Source organism: Corylus avellana, chromosome ca5 (genome assembly GCF_901000735.1).
Source record: "Corylus avellana chromosome ca5, CavTom2PMs-1.0".
In the NCBI taxonomy this organism is placed as follows: domain Eukaryota; kingdom Viridiplantae; phylum Streptophyta; class Magnoliopsida; order Fagales; family Betulaceae; genus Corylus; species Corylus avellana.
In genome coordinates, this window is record NC_081545.1 from 26438668 (window position 1) to 26465573 (window position 26906).

The 26906-nt window shown below is 33.7% G+C and overlaps 1 protein-coding gene and 1 long non-coding RNA gene across 3 annotated transcripts; both read left to right on the plus strand.

The window, feature by feature from the left end:
- Window positions 1-273: 273 nt before the first annotated feature.
- On the plus strand, window positions 274-4341 carry LOC132183010 (agamous-like MADS-box protein AGL12). Its single transcript, XM_059596395.1, has 7 exons — window positions 274-538; window positions 1122-1203; window positions 1689-1750; window positions 3540-3639; window positions 3757-3798; window positions 3935-3976; window positions 4098-4341. The coding sequence occupies exons 1-7, from the start codon at window positions 357-359 to the stop codon at window positions 4188-4190; spliced, it is 603 nt and encodes a 200-aa protein (XP_059452378.1). The 5' UTR covers window positions 274-356; the 3' UTR covers window positions 4191-4341.
- A 9765-nt stretch (window positions 4342-14106) lies between these two features.
- Window positions 14107-17010, plus strand: LOC132183144 (uncharacterized). Of its 2 annotated transcripts, XR_009440362.1 has the most exons (7): window positions 14107-14428; window positions 14544-14649; window positions 14925-15039; window positions 15407-15476; window positions 15582-15744; window positions 15877-15913; window positions 16681-17010. It is a non-coding gene; the product is annotated as an uncharacterized LOC132183144 (long non-coding RNA). The 2 variants fall into 2 exon arrangements; XR_009440363.1 differs by lacking the exon at window positions 14925-15039.
- Window positions 17011-26906: the final 9896 nt, after the last annotated feature.

Sequence of the window (26906 nt, forward strand, 5' to 3'; positions counted from 1 at the left end):
ACAAAGACAGAGAGAAGTGAAGAGTGAAGAGCGAGTGATCATGTGAGAGAATTAATATGAACAAAACATAGTGATATGTAAAGGAGTGATGTGAAAGATTAAACAAAGCTTAGTGATATGTAAAAGCAGAGCTGCCGACCAATTATTATTCTTTTCGGCTGGAGAGAGAGATATGGAACCATGGAGGTATATAAGGCTTTAGGCCCCCTCGTACCAAGAGGCAAATTGTCATAAAATCTTTCTGCGACAAAGCAAAATCGCAACAGCCTCGAAGCTAGTTCAAACTAGTGGGAGGTTGTCTGCAGACAAGTTTACCAAAACTGCTAATTAATTAAGGAAGAAGAAATCAATCATCAATGGCTCGTGGAAAGGTTCAGCTCAAGCGGATTGAGAACCCCGTGCACAGGCAGGTTACCTTCTGCAAGCGCCGCGCAGGGCTTCTTAAGAAGGCTAAGGAGCTCTCTGTCCTCTGTGATGCTGATGTTGGAGTTGTCATTTTCTCCTCCCATGGAAAGCTCTATGAACTCACCACCAAAGGGTTTGTTTCTCATCTATATATTTTTATATATATATTTCGTCTTGATTTATCTATTCATGTTATCAATTTATTTATTTATTTATTTTTATCTTTTAATTTTCTTGTTATTAGAATTTGATATCCACGTCAACACTAATCTGATTATGACACGTGTCACCCATAAGAGTTGCGTTGCTTGTTATTTGCCGGTTTTCGTAAAAAACCCATTAGAGTTACGTTGCTTGTAATTTGTCGGTTTTCGTAAAACAGTTAGACAGAAGTTGAGTACAATGACCTATTTGTTACTTGTTCCTACAACATAAAATTAACTCTCAAAACATTTTTATACCATAAATAACTTATTACAAATACGTAGGGCCACAAGGAGTACTGATTTTTCATTTTTCTCTAAAAAATTAAATTAATCCTAATTTCGTTTTGAAATAAGTGGTAATAATTTTGTTACTTCTCTCACTTTCAATATATATACATATGTGTGTTTTCATAGAATCATAACATTAATATCGTAGCCATAGCTTTGTTGTCCCAACTCATTTATTTACCATAAAACTTGAATTTGCTTTGTTTGTATATATTATGCAAGAACCATGCAAGGACTTATCGAGAGGTACATGAAATCTACCCGAGGGGCTCAGCTTGATGCACCCATTGAAACACCTCCTCTGGTATGTACTCTGTCTCTCTCTTAGACACACACACACACACACACACAACAAAGTCATGTTACTGCTTTTGCTCCACATCCTCCAAAAACTGTTCTGTATTCTATATATATATATATATAAACGAATATTATCGCTATTACTAAAAGCTAATTGACCAGTATCTAATGCTGCTCCTAATCATTTCTCCAAAGAATAAAAGTAATTAAAACATTTATTAATTTACAGCCTTTTTGGACGGCTAACTTCATGACTTGCATCCCATGGCAGTACTCACTCTATGGCTAAGATTATTTCAAGAATAATTAATGGGAATATATAATAAAATCTCCATATATATGCTGTCTATTTGATTATGCAAGGCTTCATGAAACTCCTAAAACAGTCATTCATATTTATTCATGCATATATGTGTGCACATAGCTAGCTATTTCTTTCTACCGTATGGTACTTTTACTAATGTGTATTAATCTTATATCTTTCTCTAGGATGCAAAAGAGGAAATTAACATGCTGAAACAAGAGATTGAAACACTTCAAAAAGGCCTCAGGTACTAGCTAGCTAGAGACCTTAATTAATTACCTTCATCCTTAATTACAATTATTTTATATTAAAATAGTTTATTAATTTGCCCCATAAAATAAGTGTTCTTTGAATAGACCTTTTAGTTAATGGATCCCTATATGATTCGTGATAAATTAATGTTATTTAAAGAAGCTTAAACTATATATTTGTGCGATACTATATCCTACTTCATGAAAATTGTGTACAAGAGTTAAACTTAATTTACTATTTATAAAGCTCAAATGGTTACATTTTTATTATATTAACTTGATTAATTTAGTATAAAATTGTTATTTATAGAGAGTTTATTACAATACAAGTGCAGTACACGGTAATAGCTATGGTATGTGAACTAAATTAGGATAATTTAGTACTTTACCATCCTTTCTCAAAGTAAATATGGAAGCTCTAGATTAAAATCAAAGGATTATATGGAAGCATAAGCAAAGTGTTGAGGTACAACAGTGTCGCTTTCGTCACATGGACGACCCTTAGAATATATCTTATGAGGTGCGATTTCAAATGCTATAAAAGATTTTGGCTTTCCTCACTGAAAGCCAATAAATAGGACATATAAGCCTTATAGGAGTGCTACACATAGTACTATGTAGTAGTGAAAATCACAATTAGATGTACGTATTAGAATAATTTTCGACACGGTGTGGACTACACGCTCTTCGGGGCATTCTAGATTCGCCGGCGTCTATGCCAGGAAACTCCGATGCCTAAGTCTCGGTACACAATAATTCAATCTACACTAATTGAGCTCTATTCCGTATATGAGAGCTTTGAGAGAATGTAAGAAGATATCTTTGTAAGTTGTGTAGCGGCCTATTTATATGTTGAAGAGTTGAGGTAAACTTGAACTAGTTATTCTTATTTGAGTTGATTCGGGAATCCTGGGAGTTGTAATTGGACTTGGGATCTTACTCCAATTTAGACAAGTAGGATTCTGTGACCCAGATTATTCCAATAGACCCCCACTTAGATTATATCTCCTGTTATTTAATTAATACCTCCATGGGCTTGTGATTGGCCTTAAGGCCCAAATTTTGATGGGCTTATAGTGTGATTTTATTCATAACAAGATGAAATAACAAATAAAAGTACATGTAACATTTAACATGATTTTCACTGATACGTTAAGGAGTGAGCACTTTACGGTATATATGTACAGCATTTCTCATAAGGGTTATAGTGCATGGAGTTTGATAACTTTTGTGATAAGATGCAAATTGTCTTTGATAGTGATTGTTGGTTAGGCGTGTGAACGGAAAAGACACTAAACATTAGGTTGATAATTAAAAGTTATGATGAAACCAAGATATTTATCTAGGGATTTGGATATAATTATAAAATAAAATATGAAAAATATATTTTTCTAACAAGTGGTTTATGACTAACTCTTTAAGTACTTATACAAAACCATGTACATGAGATAATTAAATATATAGATTATAAAATGTTATTACTTCTGGCACATTTTTTTTTTCCTACATAATGCATATGATAGTGTTAAGAGTTATTTAATATGAGATAATCAAACCAGACTGTCTGGGAAGTCTGGTTTTGGGGAGCCAAAAACAAACAATATTATGTGTCATTTGGGGTGAAGCGTTATAGCTCTAGCCTCTAAGACGTCATTTTGATACCATTACAAAATATAGAATAAAATAGTGTTAAGAGTTATTTAAGTTTGAGCTCCCAGTGAAAAACTAAAAATATATTAATTAAATTTTCACAAGACGAAATGAATCATTTGCATATTCTCACAGGTATATGTTTGGCGGTGGAGCTGGGACAATGACTTTGGATGAATTAGTTGTGCTTGAAAAGCATCTTGAGATTTGGATTTGTAACATACGTTCAACAAAGGTACGTATGAATATTTTATAGACCGACCTGTTTTATTTAAGTATTAATGTTAATTATATTACTTTTTTTATTTTCACAAGTTGTAATGATATATATATGTTCATGCAACAACTACAGATCAACGTTATGTGTCAAGAGATTCAACTTTTGAGGAATAAGGTTAATTACCACGAACTAATTCATTTCATCTTATTACCTTTTTATTTAATAATTTAAAACATGCAATTGCAATCTATATATTTTGTCTATATGTGTTAATTAATACATGATTTTTTTTTTTTTTCTTGTATTGCAGGAAGAAATGCTGAAAGCTGCAAATAAGTATCTCCAAGATAAGGTAGTGAAAGATTGATGTAAATTTTATACTATTATTTTTTTGTGAAGGAAACTTTTTTTTTTTGGTGTGAGAAAAAGAAATCTTGACCGACCTAGCTAAAATGGAGATTATTTTTGTGCAGGTAGAAGAGAACACAGGAATGCCTGACTTTGCACCAATTACCACTAATTTTTCATACCCACTAACAATACAAAATGAAATATTTCAATTCTAGGATTTGCTCTATAGTAGACTAATCATAGAGCATTCTTCCTATTATCATCTAAGAAGGGTTTTAAGTTATTTGTTTTTAAGGTGTGTCGAGCGACTTAGAAACTTCATGAACCTTTGTATTCATAGTTTTCTAGGTTGCTTACAATATCATATGTAAGTTAATGTAATTCTCTGATAAAGGGTTCCCATCCTAGTACTATTATTTTAACTTGGTTGTAATTAAGTATCATGGGGTGTCGTTTATGCTATTAATAACTTGTGTTTGTGGAATTTCTCTCTCTCTCTCTCTGATCTCTCTCTCTCTCTCTGCTCTCTAAGGTGTACTTTCTTTGAGGTACCCAAATTTGTCTTGCTACCTTATGGCTTGTGTTTAGTGTAGTAGAGTCAAGTTATATATGCAATTTAATAAAGAAACGAACAACAATAATGACAATTTTCTTTTGAAATGCTCAACAATTATATGATAATTAGTTTTACTATATACGTATATTTTGGTGAGTTGAACTTCAAGAATGGTTTTGGGATGGTGTTTGCCTTTGGAGGCTAGGGTTTGCTCTCAAGACCTTTTGGATCTTCCCTTCAATTCTAATTTTGTAACAAAAGAGTATGAGCTCTCATACACAAGGCTTTTTTGAATAGGTACATACGAATCTGTTAAAGTGCTGTTATGTTGCACTGTAATGAGATGAGCAAGAAAGAAAGAAAAGAAGAAAAGATAGAGAAAGAATGGATGATTCTAATTGAAAAAACTACTTCGAGGGTAGCCCAACCTCCTAGGACATTCGAGAGTGCACTTCTCCCAGTTCAAGAATGAACCTTACAACTCCAAAAGCTAAACCTTACAAATGAAGAGAGAACTACTTATAGTTCTCTTACAAGCTAACAACCTCCTAACTGTATTACAACTTCCTCCTAACAACTAACAGACTTAACTACTACTCCCTTTTGGAAGCTAACTGCACGTGGAATTATCTTCATACATTTGCCAGCTCATCTCATCATCATCTTCTTGTATCTGCCACTCAACCTCATCTTCACAGCCTATGACACTATTCCCCCATTTCAAAACACCTTGCCCACAAGGTGTGGATAAGCCCTTTCCAAAGCTTGAAATTCCTCCCAAGTTGCATCCTCAATAGATTGTCCTGCCCACCTGATTAGAACTTCAGTGATTGTATGATTGTCTTTAGCTCTAGACCTTCTTGCCAATACAGCCACTGGTTCAAGCTGAATAATTCCATCTCCATTCACAAGAGGCAGTGTAGGAATAGCAATATTGATGCTCCCAAACTTAGGCTAGAGCTGTGAAACATGAAATATAGGATGTATCTTAGCATTGAAAGGCAAACTCAGTTCATAAGCTACTTCCCCCACTTTCTTAATCACTGAGAAGGGACCATAAAATCTAGAAGATAATTTCAAGGCCCTTCGAGTAACCAAGGAGCCCTGTCTGTAAGGCTGCAACTTGAGATACATCTGTTGTTCAATGTCTAAAGTCCTCTCTGACCTCCTCAAATTAGCATATTTCTTCATTCTCTGTTGAGCATGCTAAAGATTATGCTGCAATAGGGCTAGAATTTCATCGCTAGACTTCAAAATCTCATCCACAGCTGCCACCTAAGTAGTTTCTGGCACATAGGTTAACAACGTAGGAGGTAGTCTCGCATACACAGCCTCAAAGGGTGTCATCTTGATGGATGCTTGCCAACAAGTGTTATACCAATATTCAGCCCAAGGTAACCAAGTTACCCATTGCTTAGGCCTATCATGAGCCAAGCACCTCAGATAATTTTCCAAACTCTTATTCACAATCTCAGTCTGTCCATCCGTTTATGGATGATAACTTGTACTCATCTTGAGTGTGGTTTCCTGTATTCTAAACAGCTCATTCCAAAACACACTTGTAAAAGTGGGATTCCTATTAGACACAATGGAAGTGGGCATACCATGGAGCTTAATAATGTGATTCACAAACAATTGAGCAACTTTAGATGCAGTATAAGGATGAGCTAAAGAAGTGAAATGAGCATACTTAGACATCTTGTCCACCACTACCAAAACTACAGAATGTCCATTGGAGAGGGGCAAACCTTCAACAAAATCCATGGAAATATCAAACTAAATCTGAAGTGGAATTATGAGTGGCTGTAGCAACCCAACAAGAGAGGTGTTCTCATGCTTATTCTTTTGACAAACCTCACACTCCCTAATGAACTATTTAAGGTCTTTTTTAATTCCCTTCCAAAAGAAATCCATTTTGGCTCTTTGCATTGTTCTCTCAAAACTAGAGTGACCTGCAATAGGATCACTATGAACAAAAGATAACACTTGAGCCTTAATGATTGGATCCTCCCCAAGACAGAGTCTGTTTTTATAAAACATCAAACCCTCTCTGTAAGCATACTTATCAGCATTCAACTTATTAGTCAACCACTTAGTAACGAGCTCCTGCATAAGTGAATCGTCTTTATAATGATTTTGCAACCTAGCAACCAATCTGAAGTAGGTATTGATAAAAGAGCAATGGAGACCTCTTCTGTCCATCCTTGTCTCTTAGAGAGAGCATCTGCCACTCTATTTTCAGTGCCCTTTTTAAATTATATTGTAAAATCATACCCCAACAACTTGGTTATCCACTTTTGTTGGAAAGGAGTTCCAACCTTCTGTTCTAGCAAGAATTTCAAGCTTTGTTGATCTGTTCTGACTACAAAACTTTGTCCCGACAAGTAAGGTCTCCACTTCTGAATTGCAGTCACCAAAGCTAGCAACTCCTTCTCATAAGTGGATATAAGAATAGCTCTTTCCTTCAATGCTTTTCTCAAATAAGCAATGGGCTTCATAAGTGGATATAAGAAGAGCTCTTTCCTTCAATGCTTTGCTCAAATAAGCAATGGGCTTATTGTTCTGAATCAAAACTGCTCCTAACCTTACTCCACTTGCATCGCATTATATAACAAAGGGTTGAGCAAAGTTGGGCAATGCTAAAACAGGAGAATGAGGTACTTTAAGCTTTGAAAAGCCTCCTTGGCAACCTCATCCCAAGTAAATGCATTCTTTTTCAACATGGCAATTAATGGAGCAGTAATGGGTCCATATCCCTTGATAAACCTTCTATAGTAACCACAGTTGGGGCGTACCACTGCATGTACATCAACGCCTGCAAGAAGAGGTAAAACTATTGTACAGACCGTGGAGAAGGCAATTGCAGTAATGGAGGCTAACAAGAGAAAAAGAAAGAAGCCAGATTGACAAAAATATTAGATCTAAGGAAAGGGATTACTACAGAGACAATTGCTCATTTTGGATGTGTGTATATATATATATATATATATATATATATATATGGTTAATGCTACAATTTGGTCGTTTTGGATGTGTAATATATATATGGGTAATGGTAGACACATTTACCTTGTCAATGCTACAATTTGGTCATTTTGGATGTGTAATATACGTATTGGGTAATGGTAGACACATTTACCTTGTGAATGCTACAATTTGGTCATTTTGGATGTGTAATATATATATGGTTAATGTTTAGACACATTTACCTTGTGTATAAAACCATTGTTATTTGTGATAGAAAATTGAACTTAATTTCCCAAAATCATTTCCTTATATCATGAACAGACTCTTAACTACAATTGCATAGGAAAAACACCAATTAGACCAGGATTAGGTGTAAACACTACTTTATAGAACAAATTCAGTTGGAATAGGTGAATGTACAAACAATTGAAACTCATCAAATTGCCATATCAGGAAATTGAAACATCTCAAACATATACCTACTAACACATAGGTTTCGCACTTTAATACAACCCACTAAATAATAGTCCTTAAACTACATAGGTTTCTCCCTCTCACGGCAACATTACCCTACTAACAGTGCAATGACATTTCTCCCTATCATTAACAAAACAAGACAACAACAAAAAAGCTAAGATCAAACAAGTGGCCAATGACATCCTTAAGTTTTTTTCGATGCTAGTGTTTTTGCACTTTTCAGCAGCAATCTGCAACGTCAACTTCGTCAATTCAGTTTCAAAACCTTTCTTCTGATCAGCTATTTGGGCATCGAACTGTGACATAGGGACCATAGCTTCTTCGTCAACCCACATAAAATAGTCATAACCACGATCACCTTCGTTCTGCATATTTCATAAATGAGAATTACTAACCAATTCACAAACAAAGTGTAATATAATTTAGTGCTAATTGAAAAAACAATGGAATTCTTCAATGTTCTTTGATTTCAAAAAGTCAAAAAGAAAAGAAGAAAAAAAAGACCAGCCAAAGGAGACCTTGTGAGCTTTCAAACTAGTTCTATTTTTGGAGTGTGAAACAGTTAGATCTATATACATGGTTTTCCTTCAATTTTCCAATACTATATACTATTTGATTGTAGCATTAAAAAGATAAAAACACATGGGTGTGTATTGTCATTTAAAAGAAAGAAAACATTATGAATGCAAAGGGAGAGACCCAAAAACTTTGTCAAACAAGGCCGGCCTTATTTGGTAATGGACATGCCAAATTTTTATTTTTCAACCTCTACAATATTTTTATTTTTTATATCACATCAATAATTTTTTTATTTCGATTTAAATTTAAAAAATCATTACAACACAATTTTTTTTTTTTGATATTTTTAAATATAAAAAATTCAAAATTTTTATCTACTTTATATCACATCAATCACTACCTCTTATGCATACATACACATACATTGGAGAACTTTATATCCAACACTACTGTTGACCTAAAATATTGATTTTACTTATAGATATTGTTTAGACTTTTGAGGCATGTTTGAAACAAGGGGGACAAGTTATGCAGAGTGTGAACAAGAAAAACCAATCTTCATGCATTTCATTATTTGAGGATAAGCCCCAAAAAAATGAAATACTTCCCCTATCGACAGCATACAATGCAAAGACTGCTAAAAGTGTTGGCAGGGAACTCCATTTTAGTGATCAAACACCATTTAATGTAATTGGATTTCCCAAAAAGGTACATGTTAGAGATGATTTAAGCTAAAAAGGCTTAACAATAGGAATTAATCAAGGCCAATTACATCTAAAGTAAAACCTGTCATCTTAAGAGATAGCCTCATGTTTGTAACACACTCAAAGTTATGCCACAACCACTAACTAAGCTCAGCCAGACTTCCAGAAGTATCATCTAATATGTTTGAATAAAATTTTTTTCAACTCACTAATAGATGTCAAGTATCATCTAATATGTTTGAGTTCCTAAAAAAAAAAGGTTTAGTTCAAAGCACAACCCACATTTTAACTCAAAGCAAGAGCAAGAAATTTTTTGAAAAAAATAAATAAATAAAATAGTGACTGAAAAACCCAGCAGCCCTAAATCAAAAACATCAAACACATAGGCTACACAACGTCGAACACATCTCTTATAAGAGACCCACAAATCCAAACCAACAATCACTGTACAGAATTCAATCAAACAGAGAAAAGAAGAAAGAAAGAAATCAAAAACCCATAATTTTTAAAACTCTAAATTCGCACCTTGTATTTACCGCATCCAATAAACTTTCTACCAAAATTTTTCTGTGTGCAAGAAGTCATCACTGGTGATTCAATTCCGCATAGGCATTTCGTACACGTAGAGGTAGACTTCGCCTGCGAACTTCCCACCGATAGTACACAGCCGCATCATCGTCAGCGAACTCACTTCCAATCTTCTCCATCATTGACGAGCTGTTGGCCGAAATCTTCAAAGTCAGACTTCTTTCCCCCTACGATTTCAGTGTTTAATAGGTTGGCTGCGTGAGGGAGATGTGAGGGAGGCGATCGGCAGAGAAGTAGATACGGGACCTGCTGGCTACGTGAGGGAGACGATCAGCAAAGCAGTAGAGACGGGACCGGCTAGCTGAGTGAGGGAGACGTGAGGGAGAGAAGTTGAGATTTTCACTTAATGTTACCACTGAAACAAAAGCAGCGCGGTTTGCCAAGGTAAAGAACTGTTAAGCTCCATGGTTGCGTTTGCTCCTTGTTTTTTTTTTTTTAAAAAAAAAAAAAAAAAAAAATCATACAAGGGCTTTGTAGTAACTTACCCGTAACCAAACGACGTCGTTTTGCAGTTTCCGTCTAGACTGACGGTTTTGACTAACGGAGTGGCCAAAATGCAAAAGTTTGGTAGTTTGAGGGCTACTTTATTACTTTTGGAACATTATGGGACTAAATCGAAAACGGCTGGGAGTTTGTGGGGTTTTTTAAAAATTTTTCCCTAGTTTTAATTATATTTTTTTCAAAAAAGAAAGAAATAAAATGTTTATCAAACTGAAATTCATCAAAGATAATAAACCCATTTCTTAGTAACTCTTTTGGACTTTCTACCGTGTGTCCACCTGCATGCAATACAATGAACCACAATGAGGGAACAATGATGTGACGAGGCGCTGTTAAAGTAGATAGTGACGCGTAGGGGTGTAAGCGAGCTAATACAACTCGACAGCTCGCTCAATACCCGCTCGGTTAAGCTCGATCCGAACTCGAGCTCGACACTGTACAAGCCCGCTTGTTACTGTTAAAACCCGCTCAATTAGTTAGTGATACATACCCGGCTCGCTCGATAAAACTCGACGGGGACTCGTAAGCTCGATTCGTTTAAGACTCGAACCGGCTCGGTAGCACGACTCGTTAGCTCGTTTATATATATTACAAAAAAAATTAGTTATATATATTTAAATATGTATATTAGTAATTAAATAATATATGTTATATGAATTATTTAATATTTATGTATATGTATTAGTTGACATACTAACTAGTTAGATCATAAATGAACATATTATCTAGTTAATCAATATATATTAAGTAAATATAATTAAGTACATGTTACTCAATACTTCTATGTATATTACTTATTTTATTATACATGTGTTATATATTAGTATTAACGTACTAACTAGTAACTAGTTAGTTAATAAACTAACATATTAACCAAGTTAATATATATTAAATTACTAACTTAGTATAATTAACTATAGGTTATTTTGACAAAGAAAAAATTATATGTTACTTAATATTTGTATGACGATTATATATACGAATATATAATATACATACTTGTTAGTTAACATATAAGTTACTAACTTAGTATTACTGAGTAAGTTAACTATTTCCCTTTTACAAAAACAAAAATAAAGTAAGCTAATCAACACAAGTTACATAAATAGTAACTAATATGAAATATCATGACATATGATTAAGTTGTTAACTAATTAAATCTATAACTATATTGAATAGTTAAAATACAAGCAAATATTAACAAATTATATATATATATATAATATGACATAAGTTATAAGAATACAAGTTCATATTAAAACAATAATGGACAAAGTTTTCCTTCAAACTGGATTGGAGGAATTTCCTTCAACCTAATCTATAAAAGTGACATGTATTCATTTTTTTTATTAACATGTGAAATGCACATGAGTTTTTAATAAAATGTATTCCAACTTTGTCCTTATTATTAAAAAAAATGTGTATCTTACATGTTCAAGGGACACGTGTCACTTTTATAGACTAGGTTGAAGGAAATTCCTCCAACCCAGTTTAGAGGAAAACTTTGTCCAACAATAATTAAGTACCTAGAGACTTAGTTCAAATGTATGTTATAAACTTATAAGTCCTTATAAATTATACTTATACATATATACAAACGCTTTTTTTTTAACCATTTTCTCTTAATTTCGTAGCCATTTTTTAAACCATTGTTTTTTTACCAATTTTTAAACTGACTTTGTTTTACACATAAACAATTGTTTAACTATTTATTTCTTACTCAAAGAGTCAAAAACGACGTAGTTTTGCACTCTTAAAAAGTGATGGGTTCATTAATGTTAAAAAATTATGTCTTAAAAAACTGGTTTAGCCTTTAAAAAAAATGGATTTGCGCCACATGTCGCAATTTATTAAAAAAAAAAGTCAATAGTATTCAATTCGTAGCATTAAACCATTAAAAATTGAATTAATACTATGCTATCTAGTATCTTCATATCTTCTTCAACCTTTAATTTTTGAAAGTCTCATAGTTCAAAATGGAAACAAAAAAAAAAAAATTAATAAATGATCCAAAGATGGAAAGTCTCATTCGAAAATTATCCTCTTTTCCAATTTCATGATTTTCCAACTGACCAAGGTTCAAGTCCTTAAATCATTCCATAAAGGATCAGTAATAAAAAATGTTAATAAATTATAATTTACAAAAACTCACTTAGCCACTTGCATTAAATTTTTTTATTTGAATATGTCATGAATTATTGAATTTTCATATATGAGGAGTATAACCAATTATTCACCTAGTATAAGCGTTAGATCAATTTTTAATGCAATATAACAAATTGCTATTTAGATAGTGTTCAAAAAACAATTACTCTTTAGACAATATTTAAACAAATAATGTCCCATTTAAATAAATAAATAAATACAGATATTATTTTTTAATGGTATTACTAATAATTATTAACTTAATATATATTTTTTAAATACTTTAATTTCATTAATTAATACAAACAGTTCCCATTATAGTAATTTTTTAAAAATACTACCAAGTTAATGATAGTTAATGCCAAAAAGCAAAACCGGTGCTAATTAAGGATTTATATTTAAATCACCTAAATTATCGTGAAAATGCACTAAAGCGTTCAATTTTTTTTATTAAATGTGAGCCGTTGATGAGTGATTGTGGGTTACAGTTATAAGGCATAAATTCACATGGAAATAATCTCATGTCCCGCATGTCCATCACAGCATAAAGATCCAACGATTTTCATTTAATCATCAACTAAGATCTTTTATTTACAGTTAGTATCAATCTTTTATATATATATGGTAGACTCGTGTTTTTTTTTTTTTTTTTTTCATAAAATATAGTAGACTAGTTAGTATATATTCTAACATATGAAATTATTAATATTAGTTTTTTTTTCAACATATTGAATTTTTTTAAAAATAAATTAAATTATAAACAATTAAGCAATTTATACTAACACAATTATAAATTAAATCTTTTTTTTTTTTTCAACCCTAAGTCCCTAATTGGCTAATTATACTAAAAAGAGAATTAAATTTAAACATTTAAAGTTATTAAACAATTTAAACCATTCTTTTTTTAAAAAAAAATAAAAACAAAATACAAAATACATTTAAAGCTTAGATCAGTGTGACATGTGTCAAGTGAGTGGGTTACAGCTATATTATATATATATATAGCACTTTGTATATTGGAATGCATACGGCGTGGCTAAGTGTACTGTCCTCCATATATTTCAACGACTAGGATTTAATCGAAATTTGATATACGTTCAAGATGACTGCATAGAATTACAAAGCGTAGATCTCACAATAACGCGTGTATAGGAGATTAAATTCTGAAGAAGTTTTGATTTTTGAATGGCTGACGTGTGGGCCCGTGAGGGAGAAAATCCCTCATTTTTCGGTGTCAACCTGGCCGTTAGATTTTTTAATCTTCCAATCCTAACCATTTGTTTCAGAATATTGAATATAAGGAAATTATATGGTGCTTTAATTTTTCATAGGATCTCTTTGTTTGATATAATCTGACAACTTAAAATTAATTAATAAATACTGAACGGTGAGGATCAACTTAGATGTCGATTTTATATGTGAACACATGTAGGAAAAAAAAGCAGAAACTCTGTCTCTCATTATGAACGACGTGAAGTGCTCACACAATTTTTTTGAAGCAATTAATGCTTTGCATTCAATGCAATGGCTCATCTCAACTACTTGTTATCAGAGAAAGGAAATTTAACGGCTTGATTTTCATTCTAGAGTTTCTAGCATTTGATCTAATGGCTTCTAAGCCATCTAAACAAATTGGTTTTGAGATTCTAAAGGGTTTCAAAACCCTTTTCGCCGAGTTAGAACCAGACAGCCAAAAAATAATACAGAAAAGAAGGATTACCTATCCCATCTCGCCGCCGTTTCTCTGATTTTGTGTCTTTCTCTCCTCACACACGCCAATGGAAGAGGCAAACAATACTCTTGATCTAATTGATATGGTACTCATCATCGCCATTCGTCATTTGGTTTATTTGGGCGTGGATGTTTCTTGTTTCCCCATTTGGCTAGTCGCTCTCAATTTTGTTCCACACAAAATTGAGAGGAAGAGCATTCTGAATAGTCTGAATCAAGAACCCCCACAATATCTCTCGATTCTTCAAGAAGACTTCAAGCTACAGTTATGTTAAATTTTTCCTTTGATTTTCGTATCATTTTATTTCTAGTTGGAGTTCAATTTTCAGTATATCTAAGCTTGAATGTTAACGTGATTTTTTTGCTTTTTAATCTTTCAGGGACAACTGTTAAATTTTTCCCTCTTTGATCCTAATTGTCGAATCTGCAACTGTAAGCCACAACCCGCATCCAAAGACAACAACATACTGACTCTGTCACTCTAAGGTTATTTTCATTTGTTATGAAATTTGTAGTTGTTTTAATGTATGAACTGAAATTTTGAAAGTGGGTTTTGGTCAAATCTTTAAAATTTCTTGATTGATGCCGGTCTTTTTTGTTCAAGTTCTTGTTTGAAATTCGTACATAGTTTTATTTTTTATTATTATGTTTCTGAAATCAGTGGGATGATGTTCTTAAATTATTTATTTGTTAATTATTAATTGAATTTATCTTTTTTAATCCAAAATACTATACATTCTGGGTCTGCAATGTCCCTCCAGATATTGGGTTTGGATATATTTGTTTTCCGCTAGGTATGTAGGAAAGTTGCTTAAAGGACAGACAATTGAGGTCATTGGTGGTGGTCGTATTGGATCTACTTATGCCAGAATGATGGTAATTCCTTATTTTCTAAAATTTCAAATTGAATTTGTTAAATCTTTATGTCAATTTGCCTCACTAAGTTGAATATGTTGGATGCCTAATGACTAAGTTGATTAGTCCAGCAATCATCCATCATAAGTTATCAAACTTGATTGTTAGAAATAATTACTTTGAGTCGTGGGTTTTTGTAGCATTTACCGTGAATAATCCATGTTTTTTTGTTTTCTGTTCTTTTTTGTTGTTTCTGTTTTTAATTTTGGCTATGTTTGGTTGATGATAATTTTGGCTATGTTTTGTTTATGTGATTTTGCTTGTGTGCTACTTTAGTAAGTTTATGACTTTCATTGCCAACCTATACATACTTTCCTTGTTTCCTCAGGAATCTGTGAAGACCAAGCATCCTTAGCTTCATTATGAGTCAAAGTTATACATGCTTCTACAAGGAGGGAGTAAGTTTCCTCTTTTAGTCCTTTTGTCTATAGTGAGTTGATATGAAGGGATTTAGTTAAAATCAATTTATGTATCTACTTATTTATCTTTTTATCTGTATGAAGCGAGTATCACCCATCTGAAATGGTTTGGTGTTGAGGGCGAGTACAATGTTATGGTTATTGACCTTTTAGGGCCAATCGAAAGTTTGCAATCCTAGAAGACTTGTTCAACTATTGCAATCGAAAGTTTTCTTTAAAAATAGTTTTGATGCTTGCAGATCAGTTAGTAAGTATTCAATGTTTTCAATGAAAGGTATATTTGGTAATATGTTATTACTTCTCCCAAAAAACAATGAAGGTATATTGGTTAAAATGGCTTTCATACTGATACTTTTCATTTTCCTGTTTTTTTATTTAGATAAATAGAGTTCAGTTTAGGGCGCAAAGCTAATCAGGTAAACTTTTCTATGTGGTATTCTTGCGTTTGTGTACGTTTTCATCTTCTGTTACTTTAAATACATGCAAACATTGGACCTTAGTACATAAATATCTTTGCATCAGGCCACCTTCAATTCTATTCAAGACTCTCTTTGGCTTTTGTAGGAAATATTGGACATCTTGAAAATGTGAATGTTGTGATAATATTTTGTAGCTATAGGTAATCATCAACAAAAGATTTTGTAGCTATGGTTGAACTGGTCTATGGTTTAATTGGTTGTTTTAGGGTTTCTTAGATATGTTTGCTGGGGATAGGGGCAAAGTATCAAATTCTGAAGAAGTATTGGCAATTGCTTGGTATAACACTTAGTAAGACCAAATGTATTTAGGTTATGACCCTGTATAGGAATCCTTTAGTTGATTTTGCTGAGTTGATAAGTATAATATGTCCTTATGTGAAGAATGACTATTAGATCTCTCTTGCTGATGAAAGAAAATAGTCTATATAATAGGGGTATACCCTTTTCTTTCATGTTTTCAAGGATGTTGGCCTCAATTACTAATGAATTTCTGGCTTCCTGATGCATTGATATGCTACTCATATTTTCCATGTTAGTATTTGTCGCTTGTTTGTCAATATAAAGTACCCCCACCAATTTTTCCTCTGTTCATGTGGTTTTCTTTTTGGTACAGAGAAAACAAAAATCTCACAGGAACAACTTAACCAATTTGAGATTTGTTTCTGTAATTGTGTTTTTGACATGGATGCCATTATTTGTGTTAGGTGACGCCCGAGTTACAAAATGTTGGAAATGGAGGCTACGTTATATGAAACCAATGCAAGTGATCGATGGAAAATAGAATATTTTTATATGAAGTTTCCTCTACACATTACGATTTTCTGCATTAGTTATTTGATTTTTGCATTTTATATTTGCTTCGTGATTAATAATTTTTAATTTGTAATTGTAATTGAAGGTTGAAGCCTTGAATTTATGAGATTGTATTTGTAAATTTTAATTGTTTAGTGACTCAGTATAAAGTGAATATGTCAATTTGCATTTTTGCAGCAAATTGATTTTTAATTTATTAGATTGTATTTGTAAATTGTAATTGTTTAGAAGGGTTAAGTGAATGATAAAAGAAAGTGTAATTGTAAATTTGCTTGGTTTTACTTTTTGTAATGGATGGGGCTAATGGCATTTTTGGTTAATTGTGTTTGATTTTTGATTGTTTTTATTTCTAAATTCCATCTGAAACTTGGTTTTGAAAGTTGGAATTGGATTTTTAAGAATTTAAATTTTTTAAGAATTTTTTTTCTCCATTTTTTATTTTTTAATTTAAACGAGCTGAGCGAGCCGAGTGCCCGATAAAGCACTCGGCTCGGGTTGTGGACGAGCTCGAGCTCGATCTCGCACACAATGTTAATGTTACCGAGCCGAGCCGAGTCCACCATTTAGGGCTCATCACGAGCTCGAGCTTTTTGAACAGTACATGCGAGCCGAACTTGGACACTCTTAACTCGCTCGAGCTCGGCTCGTTTACAGCCCTATACGGATGTGTCACAAATTGATTCAAGGTTGTCTGACGAGGCCAAAGGAGCACATGGGGCTGCTGAAAGAGTAGGTGCAGCAGTGTGTGCAGACCCATGTGATGTACTAGTGGTAGGCATGGGCTGTATAGGATTAGGACAAGTCAAAGATGGACTAGAAAAAGCAGGGGCTGTTTCGTGAGGTGTAGAAGTGGCAGATGGGTGAGCAGATATGGGTTCTAATGCATTAGGTAAAAGCATTCCCAGCAGACTCCATTATCTGTTCCCTAAGTTTAGAGAATATGTCCAAAAAATCGCAAAAAACGTCCCACAGCAGATTCCCTATATGGTTCCTTAAACCATCATATACTACAGTTGAACCCAATGTTTTGGGTTCAACTGTAGCAATCCAAAGGCTTATTAAATTAGAAAAAATATTCTCTCTCCTCTCGTCTCACGGCTCTCTCTCACCTGTCTTTCTCTCTCGCTCGCACCACCAAACCAGCAGCAAGGCATTCAAACCAAAGAAACCCAGACCGATCAAACCAGAGATTTCAGACCGAATCAGAGATTTGTTTCAACTTTCAACTGATTAAACCAAAGAAACCCAAAAATCTCATAAAGTTGTGCTTAAAAAATAGCGAAAATTGGAAACCCATAAATCAAATCAAACCAAAGAAACCCAGAAATCAAATCAAAGATACAAGGCATCAAGGCATGTGCATGCCGATTGGGTCGTAGTTGGATGGGGTCGTGTTGTGCGAAGGGCTGGAGTCGCTGTCGATAAAGAACTCGGCGGACTTGGACGACATGAGGTTGATAGCCATCGCGAGGGGATGTTGTAAATTGAAGAAATTTAAGGTGGTTGGGTGCAAGAGGATCACAGATTCACAGGGACAGGAGTGAAGATCAGCTTCCTTGCTGGGAGGAGAAGAAAAGGAAGAAATCATAGGAAGAAGAAATGGGCTGCTGCTGGAAGGGAAAGAAAGGAAAGAATGACGACGAAGATGAGATGAGATGAGAGAGAGAAATAATGGTTAAATTAAAGGAATAAAATATAAAAAAGGTAAAATAAAAATAATAATAATTTAATGATATAGGGAAGCTATTGGAGTGCAAATTGACATAGGAAAGCAAAAAGTAGTTTGGATCCTTAAACTTAGGGAAGATGACCGGGTAGCTGCTGGGAATGCTCTAAGGCCATAGTTGGACATAGGACATTAGTAATAATAGGCATGGCAGAAGGTGTAATGTAATTATTTGAAAAGTGAGATGTAGAAGGAATACCTGACGGGCGTGCTGGAGCAGGAAGGGATGAAGGAACCTCGACCTTGGCTGGAAAACTCATCTCATTAAACACAACATGTCTTGTAATTAAAACTTTGTTAGTAAGTGGATCAAGACAACGATAACCCTTGTAATTGGAACCATAGCCTAGGAAAATGCATTTTTTACTGCAAAACATGAGTTTATGAGAATTATAAGGCCTTAATAAGGGATAACAAGCACAACCAAAAGTCCTAAGAGTAGAGTAGTCAGGTTCTTGATTAAATAAAACTGAAAAAGGAGAACAATCCTTAAGCACAGCAGTGGGAAGCCTATTAATCAAAAAAATGGCTGTGAGAAAAGACTCAACCCAAAACACTTTAGGCAAACCAGATTGAGCTAACATAGAAAGACCCATTTCTACAACATGACGATGTTTTCTTTCAGCAAGCCCATTTTGTTGGGCTATGTAAGGACAACTTATGCGATGAGTAATGCCATTTGCTTCTAGATAATTTTTAAATTGATTGGAAATAAATTCACCACCACCATCAGATTGGAATTGCTTAATGCGAGATGAAAATAAATTTTCCACTAATGTTTTAAATTTCATAAATGAAATAAATACAACAGCTTTAGATTGTAAAGGATACAACCAAGAATACCTAGAAAAATCATCTATGAAAATAACATTGTAACATCCCCAGCCCGTTAAGGCTGAGTTTGCCACTTTTCTTCTTTTACAACAAAAATTCTTGCAAAGATCTATAAGATTTATCAGAGTACTTGATTTTAAAAGATACAATAAATGCATAAAACATTATTCAAGAAATTTTATTACAAGTGAAATTAGAAAACATTAAACTTTAGTTGCGGAATATCATATTATTACAATCACTGATATGAAAAGACTTTGAAAATTAATAATTATTCCCATCCCCATTCCGGCCTCCTATTCCAGCATCATTTCTACCTGAAAACAAGAAATAAAACTGAATGAGCCCAAAGGGGGCCCAGCAAGTAAAATCAACAACCATAAATAGTTTTACTCCTTGTTCTCAGTTTTGAAAATCATTTTCGCAAATAAATATAATTCTAGCCATAATAATATCTGTATGTACGGTTGCATCTCCCGTAACATATACATACTATTACATCTAGTAATAGATCATCGTTATAAATCATCTTTATAAATCATCATCATAATGCATCATTATAAATAATCTCTGTAAATCATCATAGCATATCATCGTTGAAAATATAGTATCATTTTCTCATAATAAGGCCCATGTACACTATTACCCCTGTGCACGAGGGTTGCGGGTCCTTGTGACCATGGCACTGAACTGTGGCCACAGCCATGCCCGACCGTCGATTAACTCTTTCTTGGTGCACTCAACGGTCTAGTTGATGGAATACCACCTTCTGGCATAGCCTCCTTCAGTGGTTTCGCCTCCATCCGAGTATCGGTACCGAACTCTCATCTTATCTTATCTTGGGGCCAAAAATACTCTCCTCCATACATGTGCCCTCATTTCATAAACATTTATCTCGTCTCTTGTACTTTTCTTTGTACTTCTTTTGATGCATCTTAGGGCAACATGTAGGAGGGTTTATCATCTTTTTTCTTTCTTATAATCATCATCATTTCTCAACTTTCTTTTCTTAAAATGGAAACTTTTTCAAATATAAACTTGTTGTGCTTAAAAAGCATTTAAAGAAATATAAACTTTCTAAATAATTCTTTTTTAGAAATCCTTCATGCATGCAACATATCTCCATGACAGGTAAATAAAATAATCATTTACAGTTTGATACAAGAATATATAAATAGCATGACATTAAGTAATTTTAGAAGGGGTAGTGAATTTACTTACCTCTAGACTGAAGCTAAAAGTGGTATGAAGGAATCCAGTTGCTCCAATATCACTAACACCACTAGTATATCTTTTGAAACTAATTTCTAAAGTCCGCTATCTCTTGTGTTCTTTCTTTCTTGTAGCGCTTGGTCTCGCCCTTTCTCTCTCTATTCTGAGTAAACACTCTTAAAAAAAAGAAAGACCGAGTAAAAAGCGGAAGAAGGAAGAATATATGCAAGAGATGGGAGAGGAGATGAGTGGTGAAAATTCTGAAGGAGAAGAGCTCTATTTATAGGAGAAAATCAAACACTATTCTACCGTCAATTTACAATTATACCCTCATTTTACTATTTCACCAACCATATACTATTTCACCAACCCTATACTATTCTACCTTCAATTTACAATTATACCCTCATTCTATCTTCAATTTACAATTATACCCTCATTTTACTATTTCACCAACCCTATACTATTTCACCAACCCTATACTATTCTACCTTCAATTTACAATTATACCCTCATTCTATCTTCAATTTACAATTATACCCTCATTCTATCTTCAATTTACAATTATACCCTCATTTTACTATTTCACCAACCCTATACTATTTCACCAATTACCATTCTCTAATTACCACTCTCATAACTTTCCCAAGAATTAAAATCCTTAGCTACAATGGATATTAAAATAACCTCATTATCAAAATAATCTATTTAAATAGCTTTGAAAATTCTGGGACACTACAATCTTCCCTCCTTATTAGAATTTCGTCCTCGAAATTAAAACCTATAATATTATCGTCCAATCTTCAAGTTGAGGGATTCAGATAATATTCCTTTCAATCTTTCATCAAAGCTTACTCTCTTTTATCATATTGAAATTCCATCTCCTTCTTCTATGAGTAAATCTTATTCACAGTCTAAAGTCTCAATTTCTGCAATCATTCATCAATTCACACTAAAATCTTACCTCACAATCTTTTCCATTGTTTCTTTCCAACCTCAATAACAACAATCGAGTTATTCATCAACAGTCTACAATCAAGGTTTAAACATCAAATTAATAAATCATGTGATCAATAGTTTATACCTCCAAACATCATAGTCCTCATTTCAAGCCTGCAATAATTCTCTCGATCTAATTTAATCAATCTTATCAAAAAGGTGTAAAAATCATCCCCGCCTATATTCTCTTTAGTATCTCAGTATTCCAAATCATGCATACGCAATTTTAATATGATGCTCTAATAATTATTAACTTCTCACCATCATAAACCTGTAAAAGTAAATAGCACCAACATTCAAACATCATTACATGAATATACCTCAGAAGTGACATCATAATTCGATTCATTCTAAATACACAACCGTTTCTATTTTCTTATCCCAACTTTTGTGTTGATGCTACAATATCAGCGAAAATCTTTCAGTACTACATCTTTACTTGATAAATCATAACTCAACAAAAGAAACTCGTAATTAAGATTTCAACTCAAACGAAATACACGATTACATCAAATGTAAGATTCTCATCCATTCTTGACTAATACATGTTGTGTTTTGCTGCGTTCTAGAGATGAAATTGATAAGCAAGCAAAGTAGGATATGGGTAAGTTTCCAGGCTGGAAGTTCCAAAGTACACATGCTATAATTTCTCTCCCTTGGGTCTTGCAAGGTCAAGAAGAGAAAAGAGAGAAAGATAGTCCTGTTGCTTTCTAGAAATGAAGATTTGAAAAGCATTTCAGGACATGGCATGTATATGAGACTTTCAAAATACCCACATCGGATGCTCTCTCTCTTCTGTCATTTACGAAGACTGAGAAGAAAAGAGAGATATTTAGCCTGAGAAGCATGATCAAGGATAATCTTGCTTCCTCAGGACATGATCAACGATAATCTTGCTTCAATGGTTTACTACTGAGAGTATAAGGAGTTGGGTTTGTGAATCAAGTCGTGAGGCTGCATTTTTCTCTTGAGGATACGCTCAACTAGGAGAACAGTCGAGCTTTCATTGTATGGAAGGCTATTAGCAGAAGATTTCAGGTGAAGGGGTATGATCAGAAGGCATATGTTGCAATGGAGAAAGAGGTGTGAATTTATATGAAGGGTTTTCTGGATAATGAACGAGCGCGTGGTGCGCGTTGGCATGACAATTCATTCAGTTGCCCACGCATGGTATTTGAAGTCGTTGATTGAACAGTGGGTTTGAAAAATGCGCTCAGTCGAATTTATGACAGGAGACAAGATCCTACTTCCACGGGATCTTTTGACAAAATTTCCATCGCGGCCCGAGGTCGCCTAACGCTTTGTTGTTTACTGTTTATTTCACCTGAAGTGAAAAATTCCTTTAAAGCCACTCGTCTGCTGCTTCCAGAAACTTCAAAAAAAATCTCTTCAGTTCCTAACGCTTAGTCTCTTCTCAGTACTTCATCTCTCCCAATTTCTTCGTATTCTCAACTATTTTTCCTTACTCTCCTAAATATGGGAGCATCATCATCATCCGTTAACAACCTCGATTTGAATGTTGCTCTTGCAGCACAACCCATTGTTATGCCTGACGTGCAACTGGAGGTGCCTGTTGTTCCCCCTGAAGTGTCTGCTATTCATCCCGTCGTACCTGTTACACACCCTAATGAACCTGCTGCATATCCTAACGTATGGCAGCCAACTTTTGTCTTTGACAATCGTCCTATCACTATTCACGATTCTGTCATGCTCCATGATTCTACTGCTGTAGCGGTGGCCAAAGGTTTCGTAATTCCACGGGATCAAACGTTCTTAGCTGATAGGTCGGATACTGATGCTATTAATAACTCATTGGCATTCAGTATCCAAGGTGCTGCTTCAGTTTCTGACATGGCACAACGTTTGAGTGCCAGAAATGTTGAGCTGAAAGTCTCAAGAAACCAAATTGGGGTCTTACAGCGACTGCTCAAATACTACAAACGAAAACACGTGGATTTGAAGCAGGAGAATACTCAGCTGAAAAAGATGGTGTTATCTTACGCAGAATACTTGGGACCCAAGATGCTAGAAATGGAGAAGAATACCGAACGTCTCCAGCTACAGCACGAAAAACTCCGGGTCGATGTTCAGGGGTGTTGCAAGTCTCTCCGCACACGCTCTAGTCAGGTACCTCATTAGAAATAAATATTCTCTTTGATAATTCAATTATATAAATATATACGATTCTGCTCATACTAGGTTTTCTCTATGCAGAAATAATTTTTCTGGAGCAGCTCTGAGGAATCATCTGCTCATCATTACCACGTGTCTCTTTATGCAACAAATTCTCTTCTTTTTTTTTTATTTTTTATTTTTTATTTTTTTTATGGACACTGGTATGTAATAATATAAGGAGCTTGTTCTCCAAACATTTCTTTTCGTAATCATTCAGTACTCATTTAATATTCATTATGAAATCATTCTGTCATTGTAATAACTTCCTTTAAACAAACAATCTGTTTAACAAGTTAATCACTCAATAAAACATCTAAGTATGCACCATCACATGTTATCAACCTCTAAAATACTTTAATATCATTGAACATATATCTTATAAGAAAAATTTAGATCATGTCACTATATTATATCACTGTATCATATTGTCTTTCAACTCTTACCTTTATGCTTCAATTTACCTCAAGAATAATAATCCATTATCTTTACTTAGTAAAAGAAAATTATATCAAAAGCTTTGGCATGTAACTAAAATTTCTCATAATTTCATATCCACTAATGCCTCAAAATTTAAATCTTATCCACAACTTAGGAGTATCAATTCATCCTCAAAACTTTAAGCATCACTTCAATATAATTTACCTCAATTACAGAAAACCTAGCACCTCAAATTCTAAGAATCACATCAAAGATTTCATGAATTGTACCTTAAAGTCATCACAATCATTTGAAAATATCAAAATCCTTAAACCACAACTTTATATATCAAAATATCTTATAGATTCTAGGATATACCTCATTTGCATTTATCCCTGCAATACTTAGGCATTCACTTCATGCCACTACGTAATCCTTATTCATCAATCCATATATTATAACATCAATCATAGTATCATTATTGTCATCGACCAAACCTTAGCCATTACCAAAAACTCATATAAGCTCTTATACCATTAATTCCGTTCAAGAATCTTTTCACAACCGACATCCATAAGATCATTCGTTACCAAGTCACTTACACAATTTGTTTCACAACCTAAATCAATAAAACCATTTTATCAACAAGTTAATTTCACAAATCATCTCGCAACCTAAATCTATAAAATCATCATACGATTTTTAAATCATGATCAATAATCTTTTCTAAATCTTCGAGACACCTTAAAATATACCCTTATCAATCGATACTCTAGAAAACTGCCGCAAATCCAAATAGGCAGATACTATAGATCACAACCTATCTATAAAATAAAAATTCATCTCCGTCATTAACATGATCACAATAATAAAATCCTCCAGATTAATCACACTAAGATGATTTTTAACAAAAAAATTAACCATTAGAAAATGCTCATGCATCATATATTAGAGACCACTCAAAAACACATACTCTATTTGGCCGGAATGTGGCTTCCCATTAACCCCAAAATTTTATTTTATTTTATTTTATTTTTATTTTTTTTTTTTTTTGAAAAGTCTGCCAGAACCTTATAACCTTTGCTCTGATACCAAAATTGTAACATCCCCAGCCCGTTAAGGCTGAGTTTGCCACTTTTCTTCTTTTATAACAAAATTCTTGCAAAGATCTATAAGGTTTATCAGAGTTCTTGATTTTAAAAGATACAATAAATGCATAAAACATTATTCAAGAGATTTTATTACAAGTGAAATTAGAAAAACATTAAACTTTAGTTGCGGAATATCATATTATTACAATCACTGATATGAAAAGACTTTGAAAATTAATAATTATTCCCATCCCCATTCCGGCCTCCTATTCCAGCAGCATTTCTACCTGAAAACAAGAAATAAAACTGAATGAGCCCAAAGGGGGCCCAGCAAGTAAAATCCACAACCATAAATAGTTTTACTCCTTGTTCTCAGTTTTGAAAATCATTTTAGCAAATAAATATAATTCTAGCCATAATAATATCTGTATGTACGGTTGCATCTCCCGTAACATATACATACTATTACATCTAGTAATAGATCATCGTTGTAAATCATTTTTATAAATCATCATCATAATGCATCATTATAAATAATCTCTGTAAATCATCATAGCATATCATCGTTGAAAATATAGTATCGTTGTAAATCATCTTTATAAATCATCATCATAATGCATCATTATAAATAATCTCTGTAAATCATCATAGCATATCATCGTTGAAAATATAGTATCATTTTCTCATAATAAGACCCATGTACACTATTACCCCTGTGCACGAGGGTTGCGGGTCCTTGTGACCATGGCACTGAACTGTGGCCACAGCCATGCCCGACCGTCAATTAACTCTTTTTCTTGGTGCACTCAACGGTCTGTTGATGGAATACCACCTTCTGGCATAGCCTCCTTCAGTGGTTTCGCCTCCATCCGAGTATCGGTACCGAACTCTCATCTTTACTTATCTTGGGGCCAAAAATACTTTCCTCCATACACGTGCCCTCATTTCATAAACATTTAACTCATTTCTTGTACTTTTCTTTGTACTTCTTTTGATACATCTTAGGGCAACATGTAGGAGGGTTTATCATCATTCTTCTTTCTTATAATCATCATTATTTCTCAACTTTCTTTTCTCAAAATGGAATCATTTTCAAATATAAACTTGTTGTACTTAGAAAGCGTTTAAAGAAATAGAAACTTTCTAGATAATTCTTTTAGAAATGCTTCATGCATGCAACATATATCCATGACAGGTAAATAAAATAATCATTTACAGTTTAATACAAGAATAAATAAATAGCATGACATGAAGTAATTTTAGAAGGGGTAGTGAATTTACTTACTTCTAGACTGAAGCTAAAAGTGGTCAAATGATCTAGTTGCTCCAATCTGATTAACACTACTAGTATATCTTTCAAACTAATTACTCAAGTCCGTTCTCTCTCGTGTTCCTTCTTTCTTGCAACGCTTTGTCTCGCCCTTTCTCTCTCTGTTTCGTGTAAACACTTTCAGAAAGAACAAAGACCGAGTAGAAAACGGAAGAATGAAGAATATGTGGAAGAGAAGGGAGTGGAGTGGTGAAATTTGTGAAGGGTGAGGACTCTATTTATAGGAAACCATCTCCATCTACCAATCTTCATCTATAAACCTTCATCCACTAATCTCCATCTATAATTCTCCATCTACTAGTACTTATCTATAAATCTCCATCTACTAGTATC

Coding starts and splice junctions, on each gene's coding strand:
- LOC132183010 (XM_059596395.1), top strand. CDS start 357: ATGGCTCGTGGAAAGGTTCAGCTCAAGCGGATTGAGAACCCCGTGCAC. Junction 1,751..3,539: donor ACACTTCAAAAAGGCCTCAG/GTACTAGCTAGC, acceptor ATATTCTCACAG/GTATATGTTTGGCGGTGGAG. Junction 3,640..3,756: donor GTAACATACGTTCAACAAAG/GTACGTATGAAT, acceptor CAACAACTACAG/ATCAACGTTATGTGTCAAGA.